This window comes from Varroa destructor, unplaced genomic scaffold, assembly GCF_002443255.2.
Source record: "Varroa destructor unplaced genomic scaffold, Vdes_3.0 BEIS01000007.1, whole genome shotgun sequence".
Classification (NCBI taxonomy): Eukaryota; Metazoa; Arthropoda; class Arachnida; order Mesostigmata; family Varroidae; genus Varroa; species Varroa destructor.
The window spans coordinates 34,396,587-34,423,499 of record NW_019211460.1 but is presented as its reverse complement, the minus strand read 5'-3'; the positions used below and the strand labels follow the sequence as shown (position 1 = coordinate 34,423,499).

The window sequence follows — 26,913 nt, the reverse complement described above, 5'->3', positions numbered from 1 at the left end:
CTCCGCTGATTTATCTTTTATAACAATTTTTGCATCTCTTGCTATTTTGACAGATGTGAAATAAAGACCCTTGAAAGAAAGACCTTGTCGAAAGACTTTTCTCAAATCGTCTACAAATCTTTGCTACACTTTGTATATATAATTGAAAGTTTACTCTCCACATGTATATGTAGATAAAATGGGGATTCCTGAAGTCTCAAATGATCATTCATTTTAGAGAGGTCCACTTTTTGTAACATAAATCTATGATCTAACACGATTAGGTTCGGGATAGTCAATAACAGACCACTTCCACCATTTAACGACAGCTGTTCCATTGATAGTTTATCACAGGCTTGTTTACACATTGAACGAACTTAATTCGAGTTGCAGGCGGCGTTTCTTTTCGTCTTCCTCATTTTTTTTGAATCGTCGCGCGTGCAGACACACCAGCGACAAATCACAAGCGACATTCAGTCAGTGGAACGTGCAGCGCAATTGACTCTCGTTGCTGACCATTCTCATTGCAGTTGCTGCCTGCTGCTGTTGCGAACTCGCAATGTGCAATCTAGACAACAAAACGACATAGAATTGTTTCTTGCTTTTCCTTGGACTCCATTCATAAGTCAACAAGATGATTTATAAATTTCAAATTGATCTTCGCATTCCGGTTTCGACGACAATCATGACCGGAGAAGCGCCCGGCTACCCTCTTCGATCTAGATATTTGGGATTGTTGCCGGCCCATTATTAAGCCGCTGTTACTATTAGCGATGTCGCTGCCGCATAACCACTATGCTTCCATCCTCTTCGTGTTGACTGCTGCTGCCGCCGCTGGTGCTGCCACCGTACTCCTTGTTCCTACTCACTCATTTGGCGGTCCGTTTCGCGAGTGACCCGCTACGCCAGTGTATACGTGTTCGCTAAGCAGTCGCCGATTGTCACACTGCGCCGTTCTGCTGGCATAAGTGAAGGTATATCTAACTCCAGTTACTCATTGGCAGCGTGTACGCGTGTACCCGACAAACTGTAAGTCGTCATTGTCTCGAGAAATCACTTCCGGTGAGCTGTGTGACGGTGTGAGCGGTGAAAATTCGCCGAGGAGCGAACGGCCAGCATCATCCAATCATTGATTTGTGGAGCCAACAATAGTAGAGTAGATACAGACACCTGTGTGGCTGCCGTAGACTAGCTAACGAAAAGCCGGCAACGATAAATTGGTAGGAATTTGATTATCTGAAGCTTGCGTGCGTGGTTGTATGTCGACTCTAGTAGGTGACAGAGGAATCGTGCGCCCCCTCCGTTCTGATCGAGTGATGGCCTAACGGGGAGAGGAGGGAGACAAAAACTTGTTGTTGCAGCTGCTGGCCTTATTGCGACGACCACGACTTCGGTGTCGCGTTGACCCTACTGTTGATAGTGACAACGTATGTTGGTATACCACAACTTAGTCGAATCATAATTATTTTTGCTAAGAGTTAATTGTTGGCGTTTTTATCGTTAGCTCTCCAAGCACTACTGCAAAGATGCAGCAAAACGAGTTTATCAGAAAAGCCGAAGACGTGGCCGACAGTGTCTACCGAAAGAGTAAGCATGTTTTACCCCACCAGGCGCGTTTTTGCTTAGTATCAACATTTCTGGAGGATGGTTTACGAATGTGGTATCAATGGGGTGATCAACGCGATTACATGAACCATACGTGGAACTGTGGATGGTTTCTCGCATCGCTGTTTGTACTCATCAACCTGGTTGGCCAGCTGACTGGATCGCTGATGATTCTGGGGCGGTTTCAGGTTAAACCCGCCTGTTTATTGCTCGGGTTTATCGTTGTTCTTCAGACATTTGCCTATTCAATTTTATGGGACATGGCCTTCTTGTTACGATCACTTTCACTTGCCGGCTCCCTGTTACTGTTGTTCGCCGAGGGGCATAGCGAGGCGAAAAGTTTATTTGCTGGGGTGCCGACTCTCGGTGATAATAAACCAAAATCCTACATGCAACTAACAGGCCGAATACTCGTCGTATTCATGTTTGTGACGATGCTGCGTATGGAGTTTTCGTTCTTCCAGATTCTACAAAATATCGTCGCGTCAGTGATGATGCTACTCGTGACCATTGGCTACAAAACAAAATTGAGTGCGCTTGTTCTAGTCGTATGGTTATTCTCAATCAATATGTATTTCAACGCATTTTGGATGATTCCGTATAATAAGCCGATGCGGGATTTCCTTAAGTATGACTTTTTCCAGACGATGTCAGTTATCGGAGGACTCATGATGATTGTATCACTCGGACCCGGTGGGGTTTCGATGGACGAACATAAAAAGCGGTGGTAATAACCAATGGTAATAACCGTCGCCAAATCAACATATGTAAATCATTAACGCGTTTATACATAATGTAATCTTTGTAACGCCTTTCGTGGGAGAATAATTTGATTAAATGCGAATCGAATAAGGAACACTTGCTATGAATGATTTATTTACGTAAACATAACGACGCAGGTGTGAGCCTAGAAATCCTATACAGACTTGTAGACTCAGCAATAGGGTATGAATTGACTTCCAAACAAGTAAAACATAAACTTATGGATCAAATCTTATCGTTGGTTCTGCTTAAGCGAAGATGAATGGAACTCAAGAATCGTTTGTTATTCTTAGACCCATATACAATGGACGATATACTGGTCCCGCAATGCGAAGTGTACATCGTTCAGATATGGAGTGTACCGTGAATATTGATTTAATTACGATTCTTTTCTGAATAGCGATTTTGGCTTAGGATTACTGCCACACCATTATTTTTCAGTATTATTATTATTAGATTACCTTTTGTAGACTCCAATAAATCTACAGTAATTATTTGTTCGTGTAATACTCTGTGATGTGGACGGGTTTTAATAGGACAAGAGAATTACAGGCCAACTATACCCTAACGATAGAATGAATGCAGAGTATAGAAAGAACCGCATCAGAAGCGGTTGAAAAACTTGCTACTAATTTTTGTCTAATCTACAGAAGGGATATATTGCTAGTATTATGACTGGTGAGGTTGCTGTACAAGTATGAGGTCAATACGCCAAATCTTGGTAACTAGCAGCTACTAGTTCCTGTAATCGAGTGAAATGAATGGAATAATTTGATGGGTGAAAGAGATGAAAGCGATATACAACCGATAATCATATAACGGTGGTGTTAAATGTGGTAAATATTTTTGTAAATAATAACAATATTAATAAACTTCCAACAAGTATTGGCCTTCGTTCAATACGTCGGTCGTCATTTCAGCATTGGGGTCACGAAAATAGACAGGGATTTATATAAATTGCTGACATTTTCTTAAAGACGGCAATTACGTAGTTTACTGAAATAGAGGGACTGAAAGATCAGCAAAATAAAACAAAATACACTTGCTATAGAAATATTTTGTTACGAAATTGCTTCACTAGGAAAGCGGTGCTAAAGTTTTTTTGTCGAAAGCTGTGAACGGGATGCTTTGACCTATTTTGTAGTTTCGAATTTGGGGAAGTGGCCCGTTTCGCTTTCATCGGCTCTTATAAGCAATATCGTTTATTCTGACACGGGACAGCAGCCGAAGATACTGGTCGCAGTGGCGTGTACTACGGTCTTGTCAACGTTCGCGGAGTCCCACTTAGTGACTGGTTGTTCTACGTGGAGGATGCGGACCGCAAGCGGGGCGACTAACCGAATGGTCGGAATAGATGAACCTATCGAATTGCGACACAGCCGCATTTAGTAGATAAATTTATGAGCACGTAAGCAATAGGTACATATACAGAATTGAAAAAAAAGCACTAAAATAGGTACTATTAAAACTAGTTACACGTTGTCACAAATACTTATGTACATATGTATATCGGTTGAATTCGGACTAAATTTAAAGTAGATGCGAATTGTGGCGAAGTACCCTGCTGAGCATCATGAAGGGCAAAACTGTAACCAATTCCTCTTTGGATTTATATTCTGGGTGATGCGTATGTGTCAGTCGTCTAACGCAGTTGGTTCTCATCGTCGTCTCGCTCTTATCGACGTAAACACATTAGGCGAGGTTCAGAATTAACATGAATGTTCATCCTGAAGTAGTCTAAATCCAAACAAACATAGCCCGCCACGAAAATGCCTAGATAACTGTTTTCAAGGCTGTGGACTAAACTGTCGTTCAAGATATTTTTCGTGGGTTCTGTGTTATTTAGTAATGAACATGTTTTGTTGATCAATATACTTATAGTATTCTCTGTATTAGGCTTCCCACCCGAACCGTTTGCGCTACGTGGGAATGTCTAAGAAGTTCAGTATATGTAGTAACATTTAGAGAATGCCTTGTACATATGTATGTGCGTAACGGCCAGTTAAAACGACGCAGAGTCTAAAACATTTAGTCAGATCGGGCACAATCGAATGAGTGTGATTATACATAATATCGGTGGCATATGAGTGGCTATCAGTCAAATATAACGCCTGCAACAATCGCAAAAAGTTACCAGTTAGATCTTCACTTGCGTTATTGATTGTTGACACAAGTGGATTATGGTAGCTTTTTTTAATTACGAGTGATTCTCAACGACGCTTTTCTTAGAGAAAAATCGTGACTTTCATACTGTCATGTGTGTCGTACCTGTCAGAGAGTAGTGCCGTCTATGACATGTCTTTCATTTTTGATGCTTTCAGGCGCCCGTTAAAGATTGTACTTGTAATAAATTAGTCGATAAGGAGCGAAGGCTTTTAAAGAAGAATTGTCTCAAAATCAGTTTCCAGTTTTATGGACGTTTAGCTAATAACCGATGCCTCAACAACTCAGCGAGCAAATTCGCAGACTGTGCAACAAGCATTCACTCATCGGAACCCGTGAGTTCCTTGAAAGTTCTGTCAGAAACAGAAGATAATGAAACTTTACGTTCAAAATGAGATGAAATGGACATTAGCCATAACTGCATACATTGCCAGCTTAAGTCTCTGTATACTTTGGGGCAGACTAAAAATAAGCAAACAGCTCAGAAGTACCACAGCGGACATACAAGCCTCGCAAACTATGATGTTAAGCATTTCGTTAATGACTGTTTTATGTGTACAGAAAGCGCGTATTCTCGTTACGAATGAATCTATTTTCTTGTATCTGAAGAGTTGATGGATTAAGTAAAGCGCTATTTTTTTTTCAGACCACTAAGCAAATCACTGCGCAGTTTATTAGCGAAATTAAATCACGAATTTTGAATAATGCTCGAAATTACAAAGTTACAAGATATGCTGTGGTCTGCGGCCACAGTAAATATTATTATGCCTCCCAAGACGACGATAACGCCCGCCATGCGCAGATAAATAATTTACCTTTTTTTCTATTTTTAAATAACAAAGAACCTTATTTCAAATTTGGTTAACTCGGATAGTTCGAATCGCCAGATAATTGTTTATAATTTTCGTTGCTCTAACAAATGCAGTCACTATTTTTTTTAGCGTTTTGATGGGTCAATTTTTATATCCAGTTTTCTGCAATGTAATCTTTTGCACAATATAATAATTCGCACTTTTACATCGTACTGTGTAGTAACTGAAAGTTTGCTTGGGTAATTGATCCTACAAAAACATTTTTTTTTGAAGAAATAGGATTAATCTATACTGAACAAATTTTCGAACACTTCAACTTTATACGAAAATGTTCACGACTGATTCTATAGATTGTCCACGCAGTAGGCGCACCAAATCATCCAATTCTCTTTTTTCTAACTCCTGTAGCAGCACTTGTACGACCATTTTTTCCGTCAGGTATTTAATCTGCGAGGCATTACGGTCGACTCGGTACGTCCGAATTCGGACCTAAACCATCACGTGACCCTAAGTTCCTTACATTACCCAATCTACTAGAACGGGACTCGGGTTATTGTGGTATCTGATCGATAGCTAATTGCGAGCGTTCTATAACACGTGAAAATTTTCGACACAGAATAACTTCAAAATTCATAACTATGTTTCGCTACCTGACAGAAATCAATAACTATGCCCTGCTAGTTGACGGAATTTGACTGACAAATATTGCTCTAAAAAATTCAGTTCGGCAAAGAAAACGTCTCACTTTTGAAAATCAACGCTCAGTGGTCACGGTTTTATTCCTTGCCAGAGCGTTGTGAAAATATATCGATGACAGAAAATAATAGGCCAGGAGGCCTTAAGTGAAAGCATATTACACATATAGTGGAAACGTTTCAAGAATTGAGATTGGAGTATTGAAATTTATCGAAAGAGTGATCGTCAGGATTCGAAAAACAATATTGCCGCACTTCGAGGAGGTTTTTACGAAAGGAAAAGCTTACAGTCTAAGGGTTCTGTCAGCTATAACTGACATGTCACATGCAACGCGTTACAGAATTATAACCCAAATACAAGAAAGTAAAGAAAATCAATAAAAATAATTGTATTCCGTAAAGTGACTGCATGTCAGCTTCCACGTACAATTTGCGAAGTTTTTATAGAAAAATGCCTAGATCATACGGTTACTGTAAGTAAGGCATTACGCATTCTCTGCCGCCAGCCGTAGATGGACCAGGAGTGCGGTGGTTGTGTCGAGTTGATTCTGACATGAAGTAGTACTTGCGATGGACATTGAGGAAACCTACTAGTATAAGATAATCACCAAAAATTACACAGTGAATGCGGGTCACTATGTCAACTTTCTAAAGAGACCGATGCACCGTTGGACTGCAGTGTGGTTACTCGGCAACAACGCTAGACCTCATGGCGAGCCTTAATTATTTTCTGGATAAAACAAAGGGATATCCAAGGTTGGTTCCGATCCGCTTGTTTTTCAGACCCAAGTCCGCGTCATTATAGGGCTTCCCATGCTTTTTAAGGCATGGAAAGCACTATCAATTTATTTCGGGAACCCATGTATGGAGAAACTATCTATAGGAAGGCGAGTGGTAAGTATATGGCTGTTTAGACGTTATCAACGCACTGGCAAAATGCGTGAAAATTAAACGTACCTTTAAGAAACTAATTAAAGTCTTTTTAACCCAACTAGCTCAAAAGTCTTCCAAATTCGCTTGCAACAGCTGAACAGTCACAACGGGTTTGGTAACAAAAAAATATGGATAGACTCTATTTCAAAGCACATAAGGTTTATGTATAAATGAGAGCGTGTGTGTATGTAGATAATCTTGATAATATCCACAAGGATTCTGATTTTATGGCTATGTTTGATGCGATAAAAAGTTAGTGAAATATTAATGTGTAGCAAACTGGATCTATATATTTGGACATATTTGGATATATACACGCCATGTAAAATTGTGAAGCAGAGCTATCCTGAATTACCCGTCGAATCTGAACTTCACTAATCGTATTCCACCTGTTGTAAGTATGAACTAAGATTTGCTCAGACAGCGCCCGCTTCGAATGATGAGGTGTTTAAGGTGTCCATAGAGTCGCTGAAATAGGGCGCCGGGAGAGCGGTCCGAAACGCACCCATAGTAGCGCGTCTGTCCGAGCAGAATCGCTCAGTCGCGCATGTTCGAAATGTATTTTAAATTTGTTTATGTTAAATAATAATTAAGCAACTTAACAGTGAAAATGGAATATCTTCTAAAAACACAACGGGAAGAAATTTTTTCTCGGAAAATTTAAAGTGAAATCTGATGAAGCACATTAGTCAAACACAGCAACATGAATATTTTCCTTCCAGATTATTTTGCTAAAACAGATCTGTGAAGGCAAGAAAAAAACAAAGGAAACCCGATAAGAAAAAACAGCTTATCCGGGCCTTTCCCGCTTCGTATATCCAAATCATCACTTAAAAATCTATTAAATTTAATTAGTAATATTTTGGTGGTAACAAACGCATCGCGGTACGTGAATACGAGTGAGATATTCGTCGACAGAAGTTAAATCGACTCATTAAAATAGATATGACACGTCTTGTTCAAAATATATTTTTCCAAAATATGAATTGCAAGAACGTTTAGTACGACTAGATGCGTTGATATGTACGAATTGGTAGGAAATACTTTCACATCTAAAAAAGAGAAGTCCTACAAAGTGGTCTACCAATTTATCTTACAATGCGAATACCATTCGCTTAGGGGTGATGATTATATTATATGTATAATGTTTGTAGACGATATTCGATTGAAGCTGACAACTTCTTAGGCTGTTTCATGCCTCTAAAAGTAAATGATTTTTGCGATTGACTACACGTCGCGAATACCCCTATGCCTAAAGGAGCGGTATTCGTAAAGTGTAGCCATTTGCAGAAATTACTTAATTTTAGAAACACGAAAGAGCTAACAAAGTTGGCAGTTTCAAGAAGCGCTTCAGCTTCGCGTAAGAAGAACTTCGTAAACACCAAACTTACTCTCTTCGGTTGGCGAAATACAGTCTCACTGAGAACGACGAAAACATTATCTGCGTTTCGAACTTAGCTCGTAGTCAGTTAAGTTGTAATTCCGATAAATTTTAGAAACATTTCTAATATACGTAATGAGTCCTAGCCAGGCCGGTGGACACAGAACGACTTCGTCTTTTAAATGGATCACGTCGACACTCCTCCGAATCGGTATAATGTATTGCGGCTTATGAAGACAATAACTGACCACTGCACACCACAATACGCTATTGCACAACCCCCATAGATAGATTCGTCTATTTTTCATGATAGCATCTTTTTTTTTACATTGTGAGTAATTCTTACTCACATAGAGTAAGAATTTGTTGATTTCTAATCGCATAACAAGTTGCTTTATTCTTTACAATTCTGGGTGTTACTTAGCGATCGCTACGTATATGTCTTCGACACCTATGATGCCTTCTTGTCTTTTACGTTTCTCTACACAGCCATCTTCAATTAGTTTACTAAGATGGTGTTCAACATTGATTTTAGCTGCCGGATACTTGAACTTGGGTATCTCCTGTCCGTACACCTTCTCCACGATCTCTAATGCTGTTAGACCGTTACCTCTGTCTCTCTCAAGACATTCCATGATCTGCTTCTCGCGAATCAGTCTACAAATGGAACACACATCCGCACACGATACGAATATAATTCAATGTCGCATTATTTCAACTAGAATCTTACTAAATGATATAATCCAGTCCAGTTTAATATTGAAGGATATATTAACTTTGGTACCTAGTCTATATCAAATTTTCCGCAAGGTAGCGGTCACTGAAAGTGCATCAATCGTTACCGAACAACCTCGAATTTCTTCCAGCAGCTGCGATACTATGGAGTACTTTTTGGGACCCGCAAAAAATATTCTGAGGTAATATATCGTTCATCAACAGCAGATAACTGATGTCTAAGGGGTCTCTTTGCTCTCGTTTATTCGGTGATTTTCTGTCGCATGTACATGTTTTGATTTATGTTTTGAGACTACTGTAAAATCTCGAGTTTACGAATGTTCCTGTAAGGAAAGACTATGTATTTCCCAATAATAGCCAGCGTTGGTCCAAAAAGGAGTTTTCATTTTACTACTATTGATTTCGTTACAAATTTTGTTTGCAAATTCTGGATTTGTCAAATGGAAGCGAAGTTCAGACTGCCTACCTGTGTTCTATATAGGCCTTGACCTTGTTGACTGCGTGTGCAATAACAGGCCCATGGCCTGGGTAAATTATTTCTGGTGAGTACGTCTCAATGCGACGTAAAGACTCCATGTAAGGTCCGAATTCTTCGAACACCGACGAGCCTTCACCAAGAATACAGTCACCGGAGAATATTGCTTGTTCCTCTTCAAGCACCAAACAGAGGTGATCCTTTGTATGACCCGGTGTAGCTATAACTTGCAACGTTGCACCTTCTACAGTAATCTTTTGACCGTCGCTTAATGGTGTAAATTTCAGGCCTAAAAATTACGTTGAATATTTAATTGATGTGTCGATATGTTGCAAAGCAAAAAAGATGCGCACTAATGGATAATTGATCACCTTAATTGAAATGCAAAATATTCACATTCAGCGAGTGTTAAAAGGGGTGTCAAGTAAGATTATTGTATGTTTCAGAAATCAGATGTTATCTCTTGTGGACTCTAATGAGCCCTTTGTTTGCACACAGTCATTCGGATAAATGTTCTAGTAGTATTAACCGGTAGGGTCATCCTTCAGTGGAAAGGGGATCTTGGAGATGGGGGTAGCGGTGTTGACTACGCCTTCGCGCATCAGATCCACGATCCCTCCAACATGGTCGTGATGCCAGTGGGTGACGATGACTTTCTCAATTTGAACCTAATGGAAATCGTCACATAAAACAAACATGTCAATGCGTAAGTGAAATAAAACTAAATCCTTCTGAACATTATTCTGGAAGTAATGACTATATTACTTGATACTGAAAAGTTGAGCGACAAAGTGCATGCATTAATCAACCAACCTGAAGTTCGTCGAGAGCGATTTTTAGTGATTGAACATATTCCGGATAATCTGATGAACTGGTGTCAACTAGCACTCTGTTTCGTCCAGTGCCAATGAGATATGTATTCGTACCTTGCAATGTCATAATACCTGGATTGCAACCTAAACAAATTAAGTATGAAGTTTGATTTAAACATGAAGTGAAATTGTTCTGTATTTTTTACGTGGAATCATGAGGTACGGCTATGGTAGACGGCTTTGGATAATAAAATGGATGCCTTTAGTATGAAAGTCTGCATCAAAATGCTTAATCTAATTGTAGTACCCAATATAGTACAAATTAGTTATCATTCTTCATATTTTGTTTCATGTTTTAAACTTCCTAAAAAATCACTTTTAAGAAACTTAAATACTCTTTACCAAGTACACGATACACGCGAGGTGACAGCTGTTGTCGCAGAGGCAGCACAGTCTTCATAATGAACCATCTGAAAAAGATGAAGATGTTAGTTCAATATACAACAATCTTAGAGCAACCCTTCTTACTCTTATTTATCATCAGATAATTAATAGTAGTAATACCCCATACATACCTCTTGTAATCGCCATTACATGAGCCCTGAACTGGCTCTATTGGATAATTTGTATTAAATGCCGTAGTCCCTTTTTCTCGAAGCCGCTATATAGAAGATTTAAAAAAGGGGAGATGAGAACGTGGGCTGAACGCTTCACCGTTGGCTATGCCATATTTTGCGCTCAGATAATTCCTTACGATTATTCTGACGGTTATTCTCATTACTGTTAATTTAAAAAACGGTCAGCGTATTGCACAACCTCGAGCTAATGTTCACTTGAACTGCCATAAGTGCACAAAGCTGCACAGGCGCTGAGCGCTTAGAACTCTGTTGAACACTTCCGACTTTCGTACTGGATGAAGGTCTCACACAAAAGTAATACATTGACAAATGTAATGCAGCATCATGCAATGAAAGAGTTGGTTGAAAACTAAATGCATGAAGCTACTTCATTACTCATCGTCGTGTAGATCTTTCCATATTTTCGCATAAGCGAGATAACGGTATATACTACACGATGAGTGTATTTAAATAAATAAAAAATGACCTGTGGTCAGGGCTGTTTCTTGTTAAAGCGTCATATTCTATGTATCAAATAATTGACCCTGAACTCTACTCATTATTGTACAAAATGATAGTTGAGCTATATACAAAATATACGTGCCTATTCTACTTACATTATTAGATACTGAATATGTAAGCGCAATTTTAGTGGCATCGGCGGATTCTATCATTACCAATATATGGAAAACGCAAAACTTTTACATCAGTAAACGCGTATGGGTCCACTTCCAGCTTCACCAGTAAATTTCCTTGTCCTTTTATTTTTTTGGAAAAGTTAATGTAGCTAAAAACGGCCAATTTTTTTCATATTTCTATTGTACTTGTTCTTATTACTAGTTAATTCGTAACATATTTTCCACAATAGTGTAAAATAAAACACATTTATTGCTTAACCATACATCTCATAGCACAAGGAAAACAAGGAACTGGCAATCTACTAGCTACGTTACGTGCGAAAGCATGAAGGAGTGACTACTGTGCGTAAATCGTCTAATCGTTAGATGGAAAGCAGTGTGCTAGCTACTAGTAAGACAAAATTAGGTTGACAGTTTACAGGATACGTAACATTAAAGATTTCATATAAAATTCAAGACAACTTACTTGTATAGCAGCTCACTGAGCTTTCCGAATTTAGCCGAGCGCGTTATCCACTCCATGAATTGACACCAATACTTAGGGAAAACGACTTTGCTAATACCACCCAGCTAGCAGTGGATTACAAATACCAAGTTACGCAGGATGCTATTGCATGTTATGCAATTTCATGTTATAATAACGGTAAAACGATAAAACTAACTCGAGCGTTAGTAGTTGCTAGGTCGGTTCTTATCAGGGCGATACGTCGTCGCGTTCTGCCTCTACGACTGTGGAGGCAGTGACGTCAAAGGAACCAAATGATCGTGATGAAGCGCAAACAGAAGTTGCTACGCTATTATTCTCCATACTAACGTTTGTATAGAATCAAGCTTCGATTGACGAAGATTGCTATTAGCATAGATTGCGAAGCTGAACTACGGCACAAACTTGAAAATAAAGGTGGATGAATAAACCGCATATTGCCTTTCAGTGAGATACTCTCATTACAGTGGCAGTAATAAAAAATATATAAAGCTAGAGTGGACTTTTCATTTCGTTGTTGAAGAGTAAAGCTTCTATCAGCCTACATATAAACATCAAGATTCGAGGGATACTTTACGTAATTATTTTACTAAGTTGCGCATGCTATAGCATTAAAGGGATTTTTCCGACAGGATATGATTCTCGTCTGTGTTGATTCCACCTGAGTCTGCTGTGTAGCAGACGACGTTTAGTGTGCGCCATACAGAAACAATTCGAGTAGTTCACGCTGTCCGTTGCCATTGACTTGTGGAACAACATGGCGTCAAATGTGACCAACATGTGCGCGATGAATTTGTGCCGTTTTATGCGACAATTAATCATCCAGGGAGGTCGACAAGATGCAATCAGGTAACCTTTAGAAAAGATTCAGGCCAATGGTGAAATTTCGTTGGTCAACAATGTGTTATCCTACAGTGTTTGTTGTTTGATTGCTATAGATTGCATCACATGCGCGATTTCCATTGTGGTCCAAGCAGGCCCTCCGACCTTAGGCTACCAAGTTTCAACAAAATTCAGAGCTATCTTCTTCACCCCGTTGAAACTTCGTTCACACGCACTGTGAGCCGATTTAGTAATACTATATTTGATAACGATTATCAGTAAATTTTATGTACATGATTAAAGGGTTGTCATATATAATACCTGTGAAATGTAACGATGGTAGATACGGGCCCGGGTACTTCATAGAGCAAATGTCCTTTCCTTACTGCGCAGTCGCTCTGCATAATTCGGAATAAGTGGAGGCGGTAGTTTTATAAGAAAATCTACTTCTAATTTTTTCGCTGAGTTACATCGTAACGAATGAATTGATAGATAAAAGTTTCGCCAATATATGATAACCATACATAAAAATATAAATACTGAAAAAAGTAATAGCCAGCACAGGTAAAGCAGTTGACGGTCTCTATATATATATATATATATTTTACAGTCGCATGTTCTCCACAACTCCACATTTAGCCACTGAAAAACCGTTGGAAGGCGAAGCAACGGAAAAACCACCAGCCGTCGATCCAGCCGAATATGAAAAGCTCAGACAGAGGACCGCGAATTTGCTTCAAAACGTCAAGGAGCTTGATGTACGTACACAGTTCGGCACTTCAGACATCGTAACACATGAGGACACTCTTCTTGTTTCCATATTAAAGTCAAGTTGTAAGAGCCTCAATTCAGGTACTTAATTTCTAACTCGTTTTAGTGCTTGTACGTTAAGACGAGTTAGAAATTCTGTAATATTGCACTAAGAGTAATAAGATCTGTCAGTTTAGAATACGTTTTATTTATGTATTTTGTCGGCAGTGCCAAGATAAGACCCTTCTATATAGGTCCGGCAAAGACACAATAATAGGTATAGTTGGATTTTTGTGTACATCTCCGCGCGGGCTTTGATATATATTTTAAGAAGGTTCGTATAAAACTGCTAACCTAATTTGTATTTGTCTTTTGGGCCTAGGATAAATACAAGCGATCTCTTGCCGATTCGGAGAACTTACGGATGCGTCTCACGAAGCAAATCGAGGATACGAAAGTTTTTGGCATCCAAAAATTCTGCACAGATTTGCTTGAAATAGCTGATGTTTTGCAAATCGCTTGCGAAGCAGTACCGAAAGAAGAGTTGGAGAAAAACCCATATTTAAAAAACCTCTTTGAAGGATTACAGATGACCGAATCACAGTTGCAGAGTGTTTTTCGAAGGTGAGACACGCACGACATTGAATCAAAAGAAATTTAGAAAGACCAGCATATTGTGCTAGCTTGAATGTGCTAATGTTTAGCATCGATATGGACAGATAAACGATAGGAACTAGTTAAATGCATCCATTATGCGAATAGTCTTATCGTACTCGCCGTATATCGAAAATTAAGCATACTATTCGACTGATTTACAGACACGGCCTAACTCAAATCAACCCTCTCGGCGAGAAATTCAACCCGAACGAGCATGAGGCTGTCTTCATGGCTGAAGACAAGAGCAAAGAAGTCGATTCTATCGCTGTCGTTAGCAAGCTTGGTTACCGCCTCAGGGACCGAGTCATTCGGCCCGCACTTGTCGGCGTCGTAAAGCATTAATCCTGAATACCTATTTGCAACCTAAGGGAGCCTCAAAACTTGGCTGACTCGGGGGGCACAGTCGAGCGTCCCAGGCTTTGCTTTCCTAAAAATTTCTTCGCAAAAGGCTGTAGGATTTTATTAAACTGTTAAAATAGAAAGTTATTTTAAATGAAAGTGGAAAAGCGAATATGGCAGAAAAAATGGAGAACAGAATGCGAAAATTTGTGTAACGTGATGAAACCAATTATTCAGTGTTACATATATGGCACACACGACTTTTTAAAATGTGTGTGTGTGCCTTTAATGCCATTAATGTAAAGTGATTCTGGTGTATACCACTGAGACATAGATAAAATATAGACAATATAAAAAAACAAATTAACTATCAAAACATACAGTCATAATAGTATAGGACAAAATATAAAAATTTAAATAAAAACGAGTGAATTACAGTAATATACACAGTGAAACTGGAAAGTCGTGATGGTTAATGATTAAGTCGCGATAAATGTCTGTTATTTGAAAAAGAAGTTTTTGTCTCCTCTACGTATTTTTATCTAATGAACGAATCGCGACTATCTCCCTTAAATATAAATACATAAAAAGGTATATATATAATATATGTAAGTACAATAAAAATATCACAGTTTAGCTATCGAATTGTAGTTTTATTTTTGTTTAGTAGGATTTTTTCTAAAATGTAGTGCTCTAACTTATTCCGTATTGCTATAAGTGTTCGGTCGAACCCATGTCATAAAAATCATGAAGATTATGATAACTTATGTCTTATTAATTTTACAAAATATTCTATACATTGACATCTGTTATCTGTAAGTTATTCTTTCCTGTCCTTGTCCCTACTAGGCTTCTATTCAATAGCAGACGTTTTTAAGCCTGCGGCGGTGCTCCAGTAGTAGCTGTAGGCGATGAAGCTGTGGTGGTGAAAGCCGTCTTCGAATGCTCCGCAAGAAAATTTGAAAGTCTCAGTTGATGTCGATTCAGGTTGAAGCATAAGTTTTGTGAGTGCGTAGCCAAAAGTTTGGCAGTGATAGCCTGTACGAACTCTATTGACGGGACCGTGGCCAACCACTGTAGCTGGTCACGTGACAAGAAAATTCTATCGATTACACCAGCTGTCGTGAACAGAAACATAAGAAAAATTAAGGAAAGGTGTGCGCGGTTAAGAATCAAGAAATGGATGTAATATCTCTATATAATTAAAGAGGAGCATAATTAGGTTTATGATCAATACACATGTTCGATTTAGTTTATCGCATCAACGGGGAAGTTAGATAGTTAAACCTCTATAGATCAAACTTTCCGTTGATGCGATAGACTAAAGCGAATAAAAAAAATCAGTGGATAAGAATACGCAAAAAATTCTGAGATTATGTATGTCAATAGAGTATCGGCTATAACGAAAATGCTGCACGGTATATGAATGACCTAATTAAAATCGTCAATATTATACAAAAATCCTATTTCTTTATAAGAACAGGTCTATTAATTGGTTGGGCATTTTCATGCGTTTTATCAGCACTTCGAGTAATGCCAAAATGCACATTTGCTTAAAACTTGTTTCCTAATTCACTTCACACACATGCCACAAGAATTCTATTTTTGTAACTATTGGAATCAATTCATTGCTCTAGCATATTGAATTACGCCAAAACTTTGTCTCACTCACCTAAAAGTATATACTGAGGCATCTTTTTCAGAAGCTCTATTGCTACCGTGATATTCTTGTGGGGTGAAATGATGATTGCGTTCTTCGAGAAGGTAAATGGAGTGGCGTTAGCTAGAAAGGTGTCTTTTATAGCCAGACGAGTTACCTATATTAAGGATAAGTTCATGTGAGATTGTGGCTTAACCATTATTGGTGTAGTGTGAGAGTTAAGCCAACTTCAGCATTACCACTACGGATGAAATTTGTCAGACAAATTTGTACGAGAAATAAAGTGGTAAAAAAAACTAACGAGGTAACTAAATACCGCTATCAAATAACCATGAAAAACTCACCTCGTTAGAAATGTTAGTTTGTAAATAAAGCTTCTTTTTGAAAAGCATGTTATGGATTTTAAAATCGTCTTCACGTTTGACCGAATTCTTGTGGTAGAACAAAATCATTGAGGCCTCTTCAAGATTTGCTCGAAGTCTTTTAGCCTTAAGGACGTTCCAAGGGTGAGGCTGTAATGTAAGTAAATACTGTAATGGTTAGGAGTAGCACTCATGGCAAAATCAACCGGTAGTCATCCATACGGCATGCGCTTGTAGAATAAATGGGTAGTAGTTACAGACCGGCTATTTACCGCCATATTACTGTTGAGGTTGGGCTGACATTGCATTAGGTTGCTCAAATGATAATATTCGAAGTGAGAAAGAGTAAACTTTTTTTTCGAAATCCAATCAGTCGCCTGAACCAGCTAGTTGTAGCTCCAGATATTTGTTCATATTACCAATTCGAGTTAGGTGCTCGCTTAAATATTGATAGCATTATATATAGACAAACCTATGCAGTTAAGTAATAGTTGCGATATCGTAGTAATAATAACATAAATCTCTACAGATATTTCTATCGTATATTTTACCTCGTAAATACGTTCGACACGGTTAAGGTGGCCGCAGACTTTCTCTTTTGGAGGGATAATGGGTTTACAAACTTCAAGCATCGCTTTTCGATCGAAATGAGGCTCCGGTGGGTTTCGCGTTTGAATGCGACGGAAACGCATTTGCGATACCTGAACACATCGTAGCTGTATCGCTGTCATTAAGAACCAGCGAAAATAAATATACCGAACAGCCTCTAGCGTTAGAAAGAATGTACCTCAATTTTCCACAGTCTGCTCATTTTATTCGTCATTCAAAAATCTACTTATGTATATGTAAAATTACATTTATATATTGACTTAGCAGTGCATAGCTCTTAGCTACCTAGTTCACCTATAATCTGTGCTGATTGTTAGAACGAACCTCACATCGCTGACGCATTGTAAGATTAAGGTAAGTTCTCACTGTAAGTTCATTACACCGCTTTCTAAACATAAGGCATGTTAATTTCGGCAAAGTAATGACACACAAAAACGGGTGCATAAGACGAAAGGTTATCATCTAGGGGTATGAGCTCTCGTATATGTTGAAGCAAAATTTAGCCAGACACAACGGTAGACATAACATTAAATGTCTTACGAAGTCTGATAAATAAACGAATGAACAGCACGTTTCTCTGAATTGACTTGCCACATCTGATTGAAATGCAAAGAATAGCCTATAAAAAAATTACTGGTTTATTTATGCTACTTTTTGATTTTTGAAGATGCTTTACTTTTAGTAGCTAAGTATCAGTCTGTGCTCTCGTAAAGTTGCCTACCATTATCATATATCGATGTGTTAACTTTCTTAATTTTAATAAGCAGTTCTTACCTTTTCTCCCTAAATTGAGAGATGAATTAAATCCTACACTTGCACTCATTTTGTGCTTATACTCGATCATGCACCGAATATAAGCGAATTATCACACCGGTGCAGATTTACCATCAACGAATGCCAGACATGACATTATCTGTCTTTGTTTCTATAAGAGAATTTCTGCATATATTTTTAAAAGTGAGTGGAACGAGTGCGGATCGCGTATAAGTAGGGAACGAACTGAAATAGGCGTCATTAAAACATTGAATTTAGTACTAAAGGATCATTAACACAATGGTTAGAGTCGGCGGCCCGATCAGCCTTCTGGAAATGATGCCTTAGCTGGCTGAGCTGTCTCATGAGAATGTACCGTTTGAGATCTTATGTTAGAAACTTCGTTTATATATAGTTACGTTGGAGTCCTTTTGTAATGCGCAAATACGTTATTTGCAAGGACTAGTATGTAATGTACGAAATTACCCCTTCATTGGCTCTTTCATTATTTTACAGAGTAAATTTCAATGTTCATCGTGGGTCATTGTTACATTACCATCGCCATACATTACGCAAACAGAGACAACGATATAAAATTGTGGTCGATGTGCGGTTTGTAAAATTGACTTTCAAAAACCATTCATTTTTAGCTAACTTGCCGCAAGGTTTAGCTGGAGAATGACCTTAATTTAATAACGATAAAAAGAGATTTTGTATAGGTATGCTCATGACTGCGTCGTTGAGCTTATTGAATGTTCATTCAGTTGTTTCTCTTAAGTTTAACGACAGCCACGGAAGTCAGGCAACTTACTGTGTGTTAAAAAGTTGCGTCAATCCTATGGCGTTCATATAAAGTTACACCATTGATTACACCACATGATTTTAAGGTGTTTTGCAAGATATTTAAGGGAATTCTACCTTCTATATCTCGTGGCGTTCCGTGACTTTTGAATATGTTTAAAAACGCCTCTCTTTTTCTCGAACATGTCCAAAAAAGTGATCTGGTAGAACAACGTCTTTCTGAAGGTTATTTGAACCCACCATTTGTCGTTTGAGTAATTCCACACGAAAAACTCGACACAAGGGCTGATGTAAGTTGAACCATAATGGATAGTTTAAATAAATCCGTTTTATATTAAATTATATATACTAAATTTATGTAAAATAATTCAACTTAATAAATTCGAAAAGTGTCTTCTTTACCTTGCTACTACTAATTGATTGACAATTTGTAAATGAGTGATTTGAAATGAACGTTAAGAAATAGCAAATACCTCAGAACTCATTTTCTTCAATTTCTCAGTCAATTCTCAAGTGTGTCTGTGATGTTACTTGAGGATATATTTCGACAATTAGAAATAAAGTATCTACGGCTTGCCATGGGCACACTTGAATAATGTTTGACTTTGAAATACACATATATATACGTATCCTCGCTACAGAAATTATCGAGATAGCTACGAGAAGGTTTTTGAGTAGGATCTGCTCTTTCAGGATCGATTTGTGTCTTGTAACGAAGATGTTTGTCCCTTTGCGCCTTTTAAATAGTTCAAATTTTAAGCAGTCGAAAAATTACTGACCGCAATATATAGGCCGCAATTTGGAGTTTTCAATAAATTTTATTTCCACAAACACAATAAATTTTAACAAACCAAACTACATTGAAAAAAATATTCGCTAAATCCGCTAAAGAACCCAACTTTAGAAGCAACCACAAAACAAGCTTAGCCGTGCTTGCTAATAAATTCCCTAATGTACATTGGCCATACGTTAGCAGACTGATAATTTTTTAGAAAAAAAAAACCTTTTTAAATTTTATATCTGTACATATTTTCTGATTAGTTTATGCACTTTTCCCAGCGATGCTTCGATGTCCTTAATCCGTCTTAGTAATAATAATTGGGCGTCTCAGCCTGCAAAATACACTTTTGGGGTTGTGGTGGCCTCTCCATTCGAAGAAAATCTCTATCCTTCAAAGAAATTTTTGACCCTAGGAGACAAAAAAAAGACGCTGGGGGAAAATCTTGTGAACACAGTAAATAGTCTACTAACACGAATTTCAATTGGTGAATTTTGTGTGAAACGGAACGCTACTCTGGTGAGAAAGCAAACCCAGAAGCACGAAGCCCAAGATAAATTGTTGAAAATGGTAGACGATAGATTTGTTAACCTACGAATGTAACTCCTGAGCATCAGGATAAGTAAAGTGAAAAGTGGATAATGTAGAAGGCAAATAGAGTGTATTATAAACTCCGAGATGTTTTTATGGAGACATTCACACTGCTCTTACTAAGGCTAGGGGCGTTTGCAGAGTTACTGCTTCAAAACTAAGCTCTTAGATATCCAGAAGGGTTTGAATATTTGAATTGAAAACATATTTAAATTATTCACTGCTTTAAGTTTGGATCTGATTTTAAAGCGCAGAAGGCATGAGAGATCCCGCTAGAATACACTGTGGAAATTAGGGCAACTCGAGTTTACTGAGACCTTTCGCCATGAGATGTTGGCAACTATCGATTATCTATGTATATTTCGAAGAGATTTCGAAGTACTTTTAGTTATGATCTATAGTCACGTTCTATGCAGGATGCGACAAGAGTCAGTTAATAATTTCGGAGTCTTTACATAACTTTTTTACGCTTATGTTTACTAGGCTCTACCCTGTTGTTACTCTGCAGATGTAAAATGCAAACTTTCAAAATGTCAGGTAACTTCTTCCTGTTGTAAAAAATGTTTGGTTGGACAGCTCGCGGAAAATCTGGAGAACGGGCCTTGTGAGAGCGAATGATTTACTAGCAAGCTATAAAGCCATCTGAATGAGATGGCTTTCCGCAGTTTTAAGCCCGAGTGGGGACAAACACTAGACGCGCCGAAATCATGTTGCAATTTTTTGAACGGTAAAACGTGTATGTTTGACACAAATAACATTCTGCACTTACAGTTTTATAAGTTCGAAACGAAGCAACTGCTCTAGATTTTATCAGACACCTGGAAGAACCTCCGTTCCGTTTGGCTGATTATTTATGATTAACCGACAATGTTCTGTAGTTGTGATTAGAATCGAAAATGCACTTCTTACAGCCGGCAACGATTTGATGTAGAACAGGTAACTATTACTGCTACTCACTTAGATCATACGAAATCGTTTTATAGCTTGTGCGTCTTTTTTCATAGCGTGGGCCTAACTAAAAACTCTTTATCGAGTCGTTGCTAATAAATCAGCAATTCCTGCTATGAACAAACTGAATTTCGTCTAGCAAAGCCCGAAATTTCTTGTCCTAAATGCTTTTGTCCAGGCTCTGGACAATAATCCAAAGCCGAGGTTCCTATGGGAAAGTAAATTATTGTAACATTTTTGTAAGTTGCAACGCACACTAAACTATCGTTCTGAATTGAATTATTACGTTTTATTATTTAAGTAGTTTTCATTTTCACTTGAATAGTGTGACGCGTCTTGAATTTCCGATGTCTACTTTGTCGCCTCTGTACGAATCGCAGATGGCCTAAATGTCTGAAAATACATAGAGGCATACCAAAGCGCGGGAGAGAGACTGGTCAAACTTCAAAGCTATACCATCTCCAAAATCTGAATATAAAAGCAGCAAAAAATATACAATACTATATATATATATATATTATTGTATATTTACGATATATATGAACAGGCGTATCGCGTTTTTTCGCGAAAAACAACCCGTTTTTTGTTTATTTTTATTATAATAAACATAGTAACTAATGTTGCTTTCCGTCACGTTAAGGCAGGACGTAAAAGCGAGAATCTTATGAAGGTTTGGCTTTATGGTGCATATTTCTGATAACGTATAGAATTCTAATCGCTCGAGTATGTCGTGGTATTCATCCAGATGATCTCACGTTTTCATCCAGGTTTACGCTTAGAAATAAATCATTCTAACTCAATACTGGGATAAATAATTAATATACCACGACCGAGGTGCAAAACGATCTGCTACTTCCTATTTATTCTTATTTAATTTTGAACTCATATTCAAATTGAAAGTTTGACTTCCTACTCAAATTTATATGATAAATTTCATATCTGAATCCAACTTGTTGGACGAATTCTGATAAAATTTCCACTCTCATATTCGAATGCATAGTTGGCTTGTTACGGATATTTAGTTAACTGTGGGACCCATTTGAACGAATGAAATGCTGTTTTAACTTCCTGTCTAACGCTTTAGTTGCGATCCATATTGTTAGTGATCGTCTAAAATGCTAAGATTTTACTTAGAATTATCCTAAGGCTGATAGAGATCGGCAAATGCTGTAGAAAAAAACGTTGCAGCCAGTCTAATAATTGTAGAGCCTAATTTTGATTAAAAATCTTTGTTCACGATATAACTAAGCATATTCGAATTATAGTTGCACTCAACTTGCTCAGTGTTTGTATTTTAAGGCTCGCTGAAAAAAAACAAAACCGGACCTAACATTAACTGGATAAGTACCGCATTGTTTGATTTTTCAATAACCTGTCAGGTGTTTGAACAAACGTGTTCGAAAACCTTCAAGTCAAATACCTCTTTTTCTAATTTGGAATAAATGCCGCGACGTTGTCTGTCGTTTGTGGAACACGGAGGCTTGATTGTCAGTCACCTTGCTCTCAACCTTCGAGGGAGTGCACAGTAGCTCCTTACATATAGGCTATCGTTAATCGAGCTGCTATTGAGATTATTACATGCTGTGTACATCTATATATTTTTTCTTGAGCGAAGTCGGCGGACTTTAAAATTAAATAACCTTTGAGCTTCAGACGAAATTTAGTCGATAGATACAGGAAAAATGTGCTCGGAAGAATAAACACCTTTTAGTCTCTAAAATCGACGTTTAATGGTCAGGTCGTTGTTTGATGACCAGAGCGCTTTTAAATTTCATACAATATTGGAGATAAATTAGGCGAGGAGGTCTTAAACGTGAAAGGCATTAACGTTTCACACACGGAGATTGGAGTCTTGGGAGCAAGTGAGCACGGGACCAGATATCGGAACCCCAAGAACAAACACAATTCTCGCAATCGAAGGGGTTTTTCGCGAAAGGTTTTGCATTTAAAGGTTTTCTCGGCCAAGACTGACATTGTACACGTAAATTGTTACAGACCGATAATAACCAAATACCAGTATCACCTTACGTCTAGTACAACTCGACACTCTCACCGAACTCGATCTCTTTCCAGAACGACGCCATACGCTTGTCTTGATTCTTTCCGTAAAGATGGAACCATGTCCCGCCTGTGGTGACCGCACGCTCCAAGTGCGTTTTCTGTTGATTCAAGTTTCGCAAAACGTACGTGGAATACACCATACGCATTTCTAATTGGCCTGGGGACAACATAAAGTGGATTCGTATTCCACATAATTTCCGCATTTTAGGTATTTGGACATAAAGGGGCATCTACCACTTTAAAATGCTTGCCGCAAATCAAACAATCAATGTAGCTTGCTATCTCGAGTTCCCCAAGAGACTCATCGATCGTTGGCATGGCAGTCAAAAGCTCGCAGCCATGCTTCAGCTACCTTCTGGATTGAGCAAAGGAATATCCAACATTGGCTTCAACTGCTTACTTTTCCGGTGTAGGTTTGTGTGATTATGGTGTTTTCCATGCCCCAAAAAAGGCAACTATCGTCTAAGTATATCCCATTGCCGATTTACTTCGATACCATCTCTAAAGAAATCGTATATGGGAACGCTAGTGGTAAATAAATGGCTGTCCCGAAATTGCTACAGTGATGTGACAGGTCTGTAAAGAGTAAATGAAATTACTTTAATCAGCTGCATCCACAAAGCTTCATCTAGTGTTTATCATGTAGTTTGTTTCCTGTATACTGCGTGACAGGCATAGATCATAATAAGAAATAAGGAAACGTGTCTTTTCGTTCGTTCCTACCCGAATTCTCTAACGAAGTCTAATCTGCAGGATGCAGCATGACGCCCGATCTCTTATGCCGCAAGCTCTGATGCCACTGAGCCTCTGGTGAGATACGTACGTTCGTTTTTATTATTTTGCGCTTGCTTTAGTTGTATAGGTAATATATGCTATAACCACTGGTATCATTACTAGCCATGATAAGTGATTTCCCACCTACCTCTACCATATTAATTAAGAATTCAAATCGACACCGTTTATTTTACTTAGAGAAAAGTCACATACAATATGCCCTACAGTCATACAACGATAGTGAATGCTCGACTACTTGCGTAAACATCACCTAAACATGACTGTAATTCAAATAGCGAAGAAAGACTTATTCGCGTCGAACGAACTCGACTAGGCAAAAAGGCATTTTTCCAGACACCTGGACATAATCGATAGTACTATGAATGGCATCATTCTATTAGGCGTAGACGCTAATATGATTTCTACAGTTCTTGATTACATTTTTGCCATCCTGTTTTATATTCCTCCAGGAGTCAGAGTCGGTTAGTCGGTTACCACTCTGGGCAGTTTCAAGGCTCTCGTTCCAGCCCAGTACTGTTTAGAATGGATGCTGTTCACCCAATAAAGGTCACACATAAAACCACTAACGAAATTGGGAACGTGCGTCATATTGCATTCAACATTTTGGCGCATATATTGTAACCCGCTGTCGCAAGCATTATATGTTATATAAGCTAAAGTTAGTCCTGGTTTGCCCTACAAGCAACATTGGCAAATCATTGCGGTAACTACCCCATTGCATATATTCTTGCATTTGCCGCAATTCATTCTCTGTTTTCCTATATTAAAAAGACATTGTCTGTGATAGCAAGAAAAATGATGAATTGCATTAGTGAAAAACTTCTCCCTGAGCTACAATCTGACTTGCAGTACAAAAATTATGTCGTCTGTGTTTTTCCCGTAGGTTACTTGTGCTGGTATTAATGTAAATTCCTTAAAGACATAAATCGACTTTCGCAAAGTACGAAAACCGTGTATGCGCTTATTTCAATGCACAATGGGCTAAGTGATTTTCGTACGTAGTGAAACCACTGAGGCCCTTGAAACACTTTTTTTTGCAAAATAGGATGTCTACACATCTACTAAGTTAGGCTTAAATAACCTCTACGTCTCGAGTTTTAAGCCCAGTATTACCGTTAGGTATTCTACCAGATGGCCAGCACGAAATGATGTCTGTCTATGCCTGGGTTCCAACCTACACCATAGCGTGTCTCTCAAATTAATAAGCAAATACATTACCCACTAGGCTTAGGTAATATGACATAATTCTTTAGATATCTTTTGCGATGCAAATACTATGTTTGTCCTCAAGCCAACCGCTGAGGTTCACGAGGAACTACAGTGTTTTCTGAAACAACCAATAGAGGAAACGCTAGACTTACCAATTGTATTCGTTACTTATAAGGCACATAGTTAAAAAAAATTAACTCTTGAACTGTTTATTCTTCTATTATGAAATAATTCGATTGAAAGTGATCTAACCTTAGGCGCTCATAAGGGCCTATAATAACGTTGTTGCATTAATTATTAATGTTATGTTAGCGTAACCTTTTAATCACCTTATGTATAATATATGGAAGAGTCAATTCTACGTGGAACAAAATGTCATTCTAAAGAAACAGTTTTGCTCAAAAAAGGCAAGTATCCCATGGCACTTGAAACGTCAAAAATAAATAAATTACAACGGGGTGAGCAGTCCAGTTTTAAATATTTAATGATGTTCGTTTATGGCAATGAATCTTTATTTCCTTTACGACTTTTTGATTCATATATAGGTGGTGTGTAAGCATGTATCATTGCAGGGCTCCCATCAGAATTTGCAGTATCATATTCTCCATTCAGGTTCAGCTCTAGATAGATACTCACGAAATACTTTTCTCAGCTAAAAAACTTTTTTAGGAGGAGACGTTCTGGCGATTATTTGACCAGGCTATTGTTCACTTCTGAGATTTTAAAGGAGAGCCAACGGAACTACCCTATGATGAAATGCTTGCACCCCTGTAGGTACACAATATCTGACGAATGCTAAAAACGAAATCAGAATTATAAAAAATGATACAACTAGAGGTAGAGCTTTCGACAAGCTCGTTTGGTCGACAAGCCAGATTAATGAGGCGAATGGCGGATGGGGTAGTTAGAAACATGTCTTTACCTCTGATTTTTGCAGGGATTTCTATCGCAGTTACCGAGTTACCGGCGGAATACTGACGCTATTCTCGACCTCATGAACACCGCATATCAGGAGGGTGGTTATACGAGTGACCTGAATCAGCATATACCGCGCATCCTTAAGCTCCTGAATGAAACGTCTCTCACTCTTAATAATTTCCCTAATACACAAAGCTGCAAACTAGTGCTTTAGAGCTTGTAGGATGTGGTGGCAATATAGACACAGAATCAATCGAGCATATCAAGCTTTCTTAACATTGCCCGCAAATTCGTAGGCCACTAGAATAAGGGATAATGCGTAGTAGCAAGGGAATGAAACAGCAGCCTATTTGAGAAAAAAATTTTTCTACAGGTTCTGCTGGATTCACGGAAAAAATCTTGCACCTTTAAATCTGTAATAGGTTTTTTGTGTATTATCTTCATATCCGAACGATTTCTAACAGACGGTTAACACGAATATTTGGACCTTTTTTGTCATTAAGTCTTCACATGTGTTAACCACTAAGATAGCTTTACGAAAATTGTTTATTCTAATTGTCTGTGATCATTTAGACTTGGCTTCGTATGTATTGACCAGCTTTCCAAATTTCATTCAGATAGTAGCGACCCGGTTACGATCGAAACTTAATTGCTGAGAGTAGCGTTTTGCGTGCTCGTTGTGACAAATTATCTGTGGAGTAATAAAAATGACTCATGTTATATTCGCACTGCGTCTTTAAATTAACTATACTTAAACACGTGACACAAT

At 38.2% G+C, this 26,913-nt stretch overlaps 5 protein-coding genes across 29 annotated transcripts; 3 read left to right on the top strand and 2 right to left on the bottom strand.

Moving 5' to 3' along the window:
* The first annotated feature begins 1,399 nt into the window (after positions 1 to 1,399).
* On the top strand, positions 1,400 to 6,445 carry Surf4 (Surfeit locus protein 4). The gene is made up of 2 exons (XM_022813310.2): positions 1,400 to 2,324; positions 4,668 to 6,445. The coding sequence occupies exon 1, from the start codon at positions 1,506 to 1,508 to the stop codon at positions 2,313 to 2,315; it is 810 nt and encodes a 269-aa protein (XP_022669045.1). The 5' UTR covers positions 1,400 to 1,505; the 3' UTR covers positions 2,316 to 2,324; positions 4,668 to 6,445.
* Roe1 (grpE protein homolog, mitochondrial Roe1) lies at positions 4,706 to 15,304 on the top strand. 4 transcript variants are annotated; one of them, XM_022813315.2, is made up of 5 exons: positions 4,706 to 4,844; positions 13,030 to 13,150; positions 13,524 to 13,671; positions 14,046 to 14,287; positions 14,482 to 15,304. In XM_022813315.2, the coding sequence occupies exons 1-5, from the start codon at positions 4,781 to 4,783 to the stop codon at positions 14,660 to 14,662; spliced, it is 756 nt and encodes a 251-aa protein (XP_022669050.2). In that variant the 5' UTR covers positions 4,706 to 4,780; the 3' UTR covers positions 14,663 to 15,304. The 4 variants fall into 4 exon arrangements, with proteins under 4 accessions (XP_022669050.2, XP_022669049.1, XP_086830149.1 ...); XM_086974023.1 differs by lacking the exon at positions 4,706 to 4,844 and adding an exon at positions 12,800 to 12,940; XM_022813314.2 differs by lacking the exons at positions 4,706 to 4,844; positions 13,030 to 13,150 and adding an exon at positions 12,779 to 12,940.
* LOC111253619 (endoribonuclease LACTB2) lies at positions 8,693 to 12,690 on the bottom strand. 2 transcript variants are annotated; one of them, XM_022813307.2, is made up of 6 exons: positions 12,074 to 12,690; positions 10,755 to 10,822; positions 10,354 to 10,484; positions 10,070 to 10,208; positions 9,532 to 9,829; positions 8,693 to 8,987 (listed from the first exon to the last, which is right to left on the bottom strand). In XM_022813307.2, exons 1-6 carry the CDS (start codon positions 12,127 to 12,129, stop codon positions 8,747 to 8,749), a joined length of 933 nt encoding a protein of 310 aa, XP_022669042.1. In that variant the 5' UTR covers positions 12,130 to 12,690; the 3' UTR covers positions 8,693 to 8,746. The 2 variants fall into 2 exon arrangements, with proteins under 2 accessions (XP_022669042.1, XP_022669041.1); XM_022813306.2 differs by having other exon boundaries at positions 10,354 to 10,496; positions 12,074 to 12,681.
* On the bottom strand, positions 15,292 to 18,224 carry mRpL10 (mitochondrial ribosomal protein L10). 2 transcript variants are annotated; one of them, XM_022813311.2, is made up of 5 exons: positions 18,065 to 18,224; positions 17,233 to 17,405; positions 16,664 to 16,831; positions 16,332 to 16,476; positions 15,292 to 15,777 (listed from the first exon to the last, which is right to left on the bottom strand). In XM_022813311.2, the coding sequence occupies exons 1-5, from the start codon at positions 18,132 to 18,134 to the stop codon at positions 15,533 to 15,535; spliced, it is 801 nt and encodes a 266-aa protein (XP_022669046.1). In that variant the 5' UTR covers positions 18,135 to 18,224; the 3' UTR covers positions 15,292 to 15,532. The 2 variants fall into 2 exon arrangements, with proteins under 2 accessions (XP_022669046.1, XP_022669047.1); XM_022813312.2 differs by having other exon boundaries at positions 16,332 to 16,413.
* LOC111253626 (uncharacterized) lies at positions 17,401 to 26,866 on the top strand. 20 transcript variants are annotated; one of them, XM_086974025.1, is made up of 6 exons: positions 18,243 to 18,415; positions 19,041 to 19,134; positions 23,235 to 23,344; positions 23,976 to 24,032; positions 24,467 to 24,596; positions 26,164 to 26,866. In XM_086974025.1, exons 4-6 carry the CDS (start codon positions 23,977 to 23,979, stop codon positions 26,356 to 26,358), a joined length of 381 nt encoding a protein of 126 aa, XP_086830151.1. In that variant the 5' UTR covers positions 18,243 to 18,415; positions 19,041 to 19,134; positions 23,235 to 23,344; position 23,976; the 3' UTR covers positions 26,359 to 26,866. The 20 variants fall into 20 exon arrangements, 7 of the variants coding, with proteins under 7 accessions (XP_086830153.1, XP_086830151.1, XP_086830152.1 ...); XM_086974026.1 differs by having other exon boundaries at positions 18,259 to 18,346; XM_086974027.1 differs by lacking the exons at positions 18,243 to 18,415; positions 19,041 to 19,134 and adding an exon at positions 17,401 to 17,644.
* Positions 26,867 to 26,913: the final 47 nt, after the last annotated feature.

Excerpts from the sequence above, each read along its gene's own strand:
- Surf4 (XM_022813310.2), top strand. The coding sequence starts at position 1,506 with ATGCAGCAAAACGAGTTTATCAGAAAAGCCGAAGACGTGGCCGACAGT.
- Roe1 (XM_022813315.2), top strand. The coding sequence starts at position 4,781 with ATGCCTCAACAACTCAGCGAGCAAATTCGCAGACTGTGCAACAAGCAT. Across the intron at positions 4,845-13,029 it reads GCATTCACTCATCGGAACCC|ATTGCATCACATGCGCGATT; the intron begins GTGAGTTCCTTG and ends TGATTGCTATAG. Across the intron at positions 13,151-13,523 it reads AAACTTCGTTCACACGCACT|TCGCATGTTCTCCACAACTC; the intron begins GTGAGCCGATTT and ends TATATTTTACAG.
- LOC111253619 (XM_022813306.2), bottom strand. The coding sequence starts at position 12,129 with ATGGAGTGGATAACGCGCTCGGCTAAATTCGGAAAGCTCAGTGAGCTG. Across the intron at positions 9,830-10,069 it reads ACTGAAGGATGACCCTACCG|GCCTGAAATTTACACCATTA; the intron begins GTTAATACTACT and ends CGTAATTTTTAG. Across the intron at positions 8,988-9,531 it reads AAGGCCTATATAGAACACAG|ACTGATTCGCGAGAAGCAGA; the intron begins GTAGGCAGTCTG and ends TTCCATTTGTAG.
- mRpL10 (XM_022813311.2), bottom strand. The coding sequence starts at position 18,134 with ATGATCGAGTATAAGCACAAAATGAGTGCAAGTGTAGGATTTAATTCA. Across the intron at positions 16,832-17,232 it reads GTGTCGAACGTATTTACGAG|CCTCACCCTTGGAACGTCCT; the intron begins GTAAAATATACG and ends CTTACATTACAG. Across the intron at positions 16,477-16,663 it reads AAACTAACATTTCTAACGAG|GTAACTCGTCTGGCTATAAA; the intron begins GTGAGTTTTTCA and ends TCCTTAATATAG.
- LOC111253626 (XM_086974024.1), top strand. The coding sequence starts at position 23,466 with ATGCTTGCCGCAAATCAAACAATCAATGTAGCTTGCTATCTCGAGTTC. Across the intron at positions 23,636-23,975 it reads TGCTTACTTTTCCGGTGTAG|GATGCAGCATGACGCCCGAT; the intron begins GTTTGTGTGATT and ends TCTAATCTGCAG. Across the intron at positions 24,597-26,163 it reads CCACTAACGAAATTGGGAAC|GGATTTCTATCGCAGTTACC; the intron begins GTGCGTCATATT and ends TGATTTTTGCAG.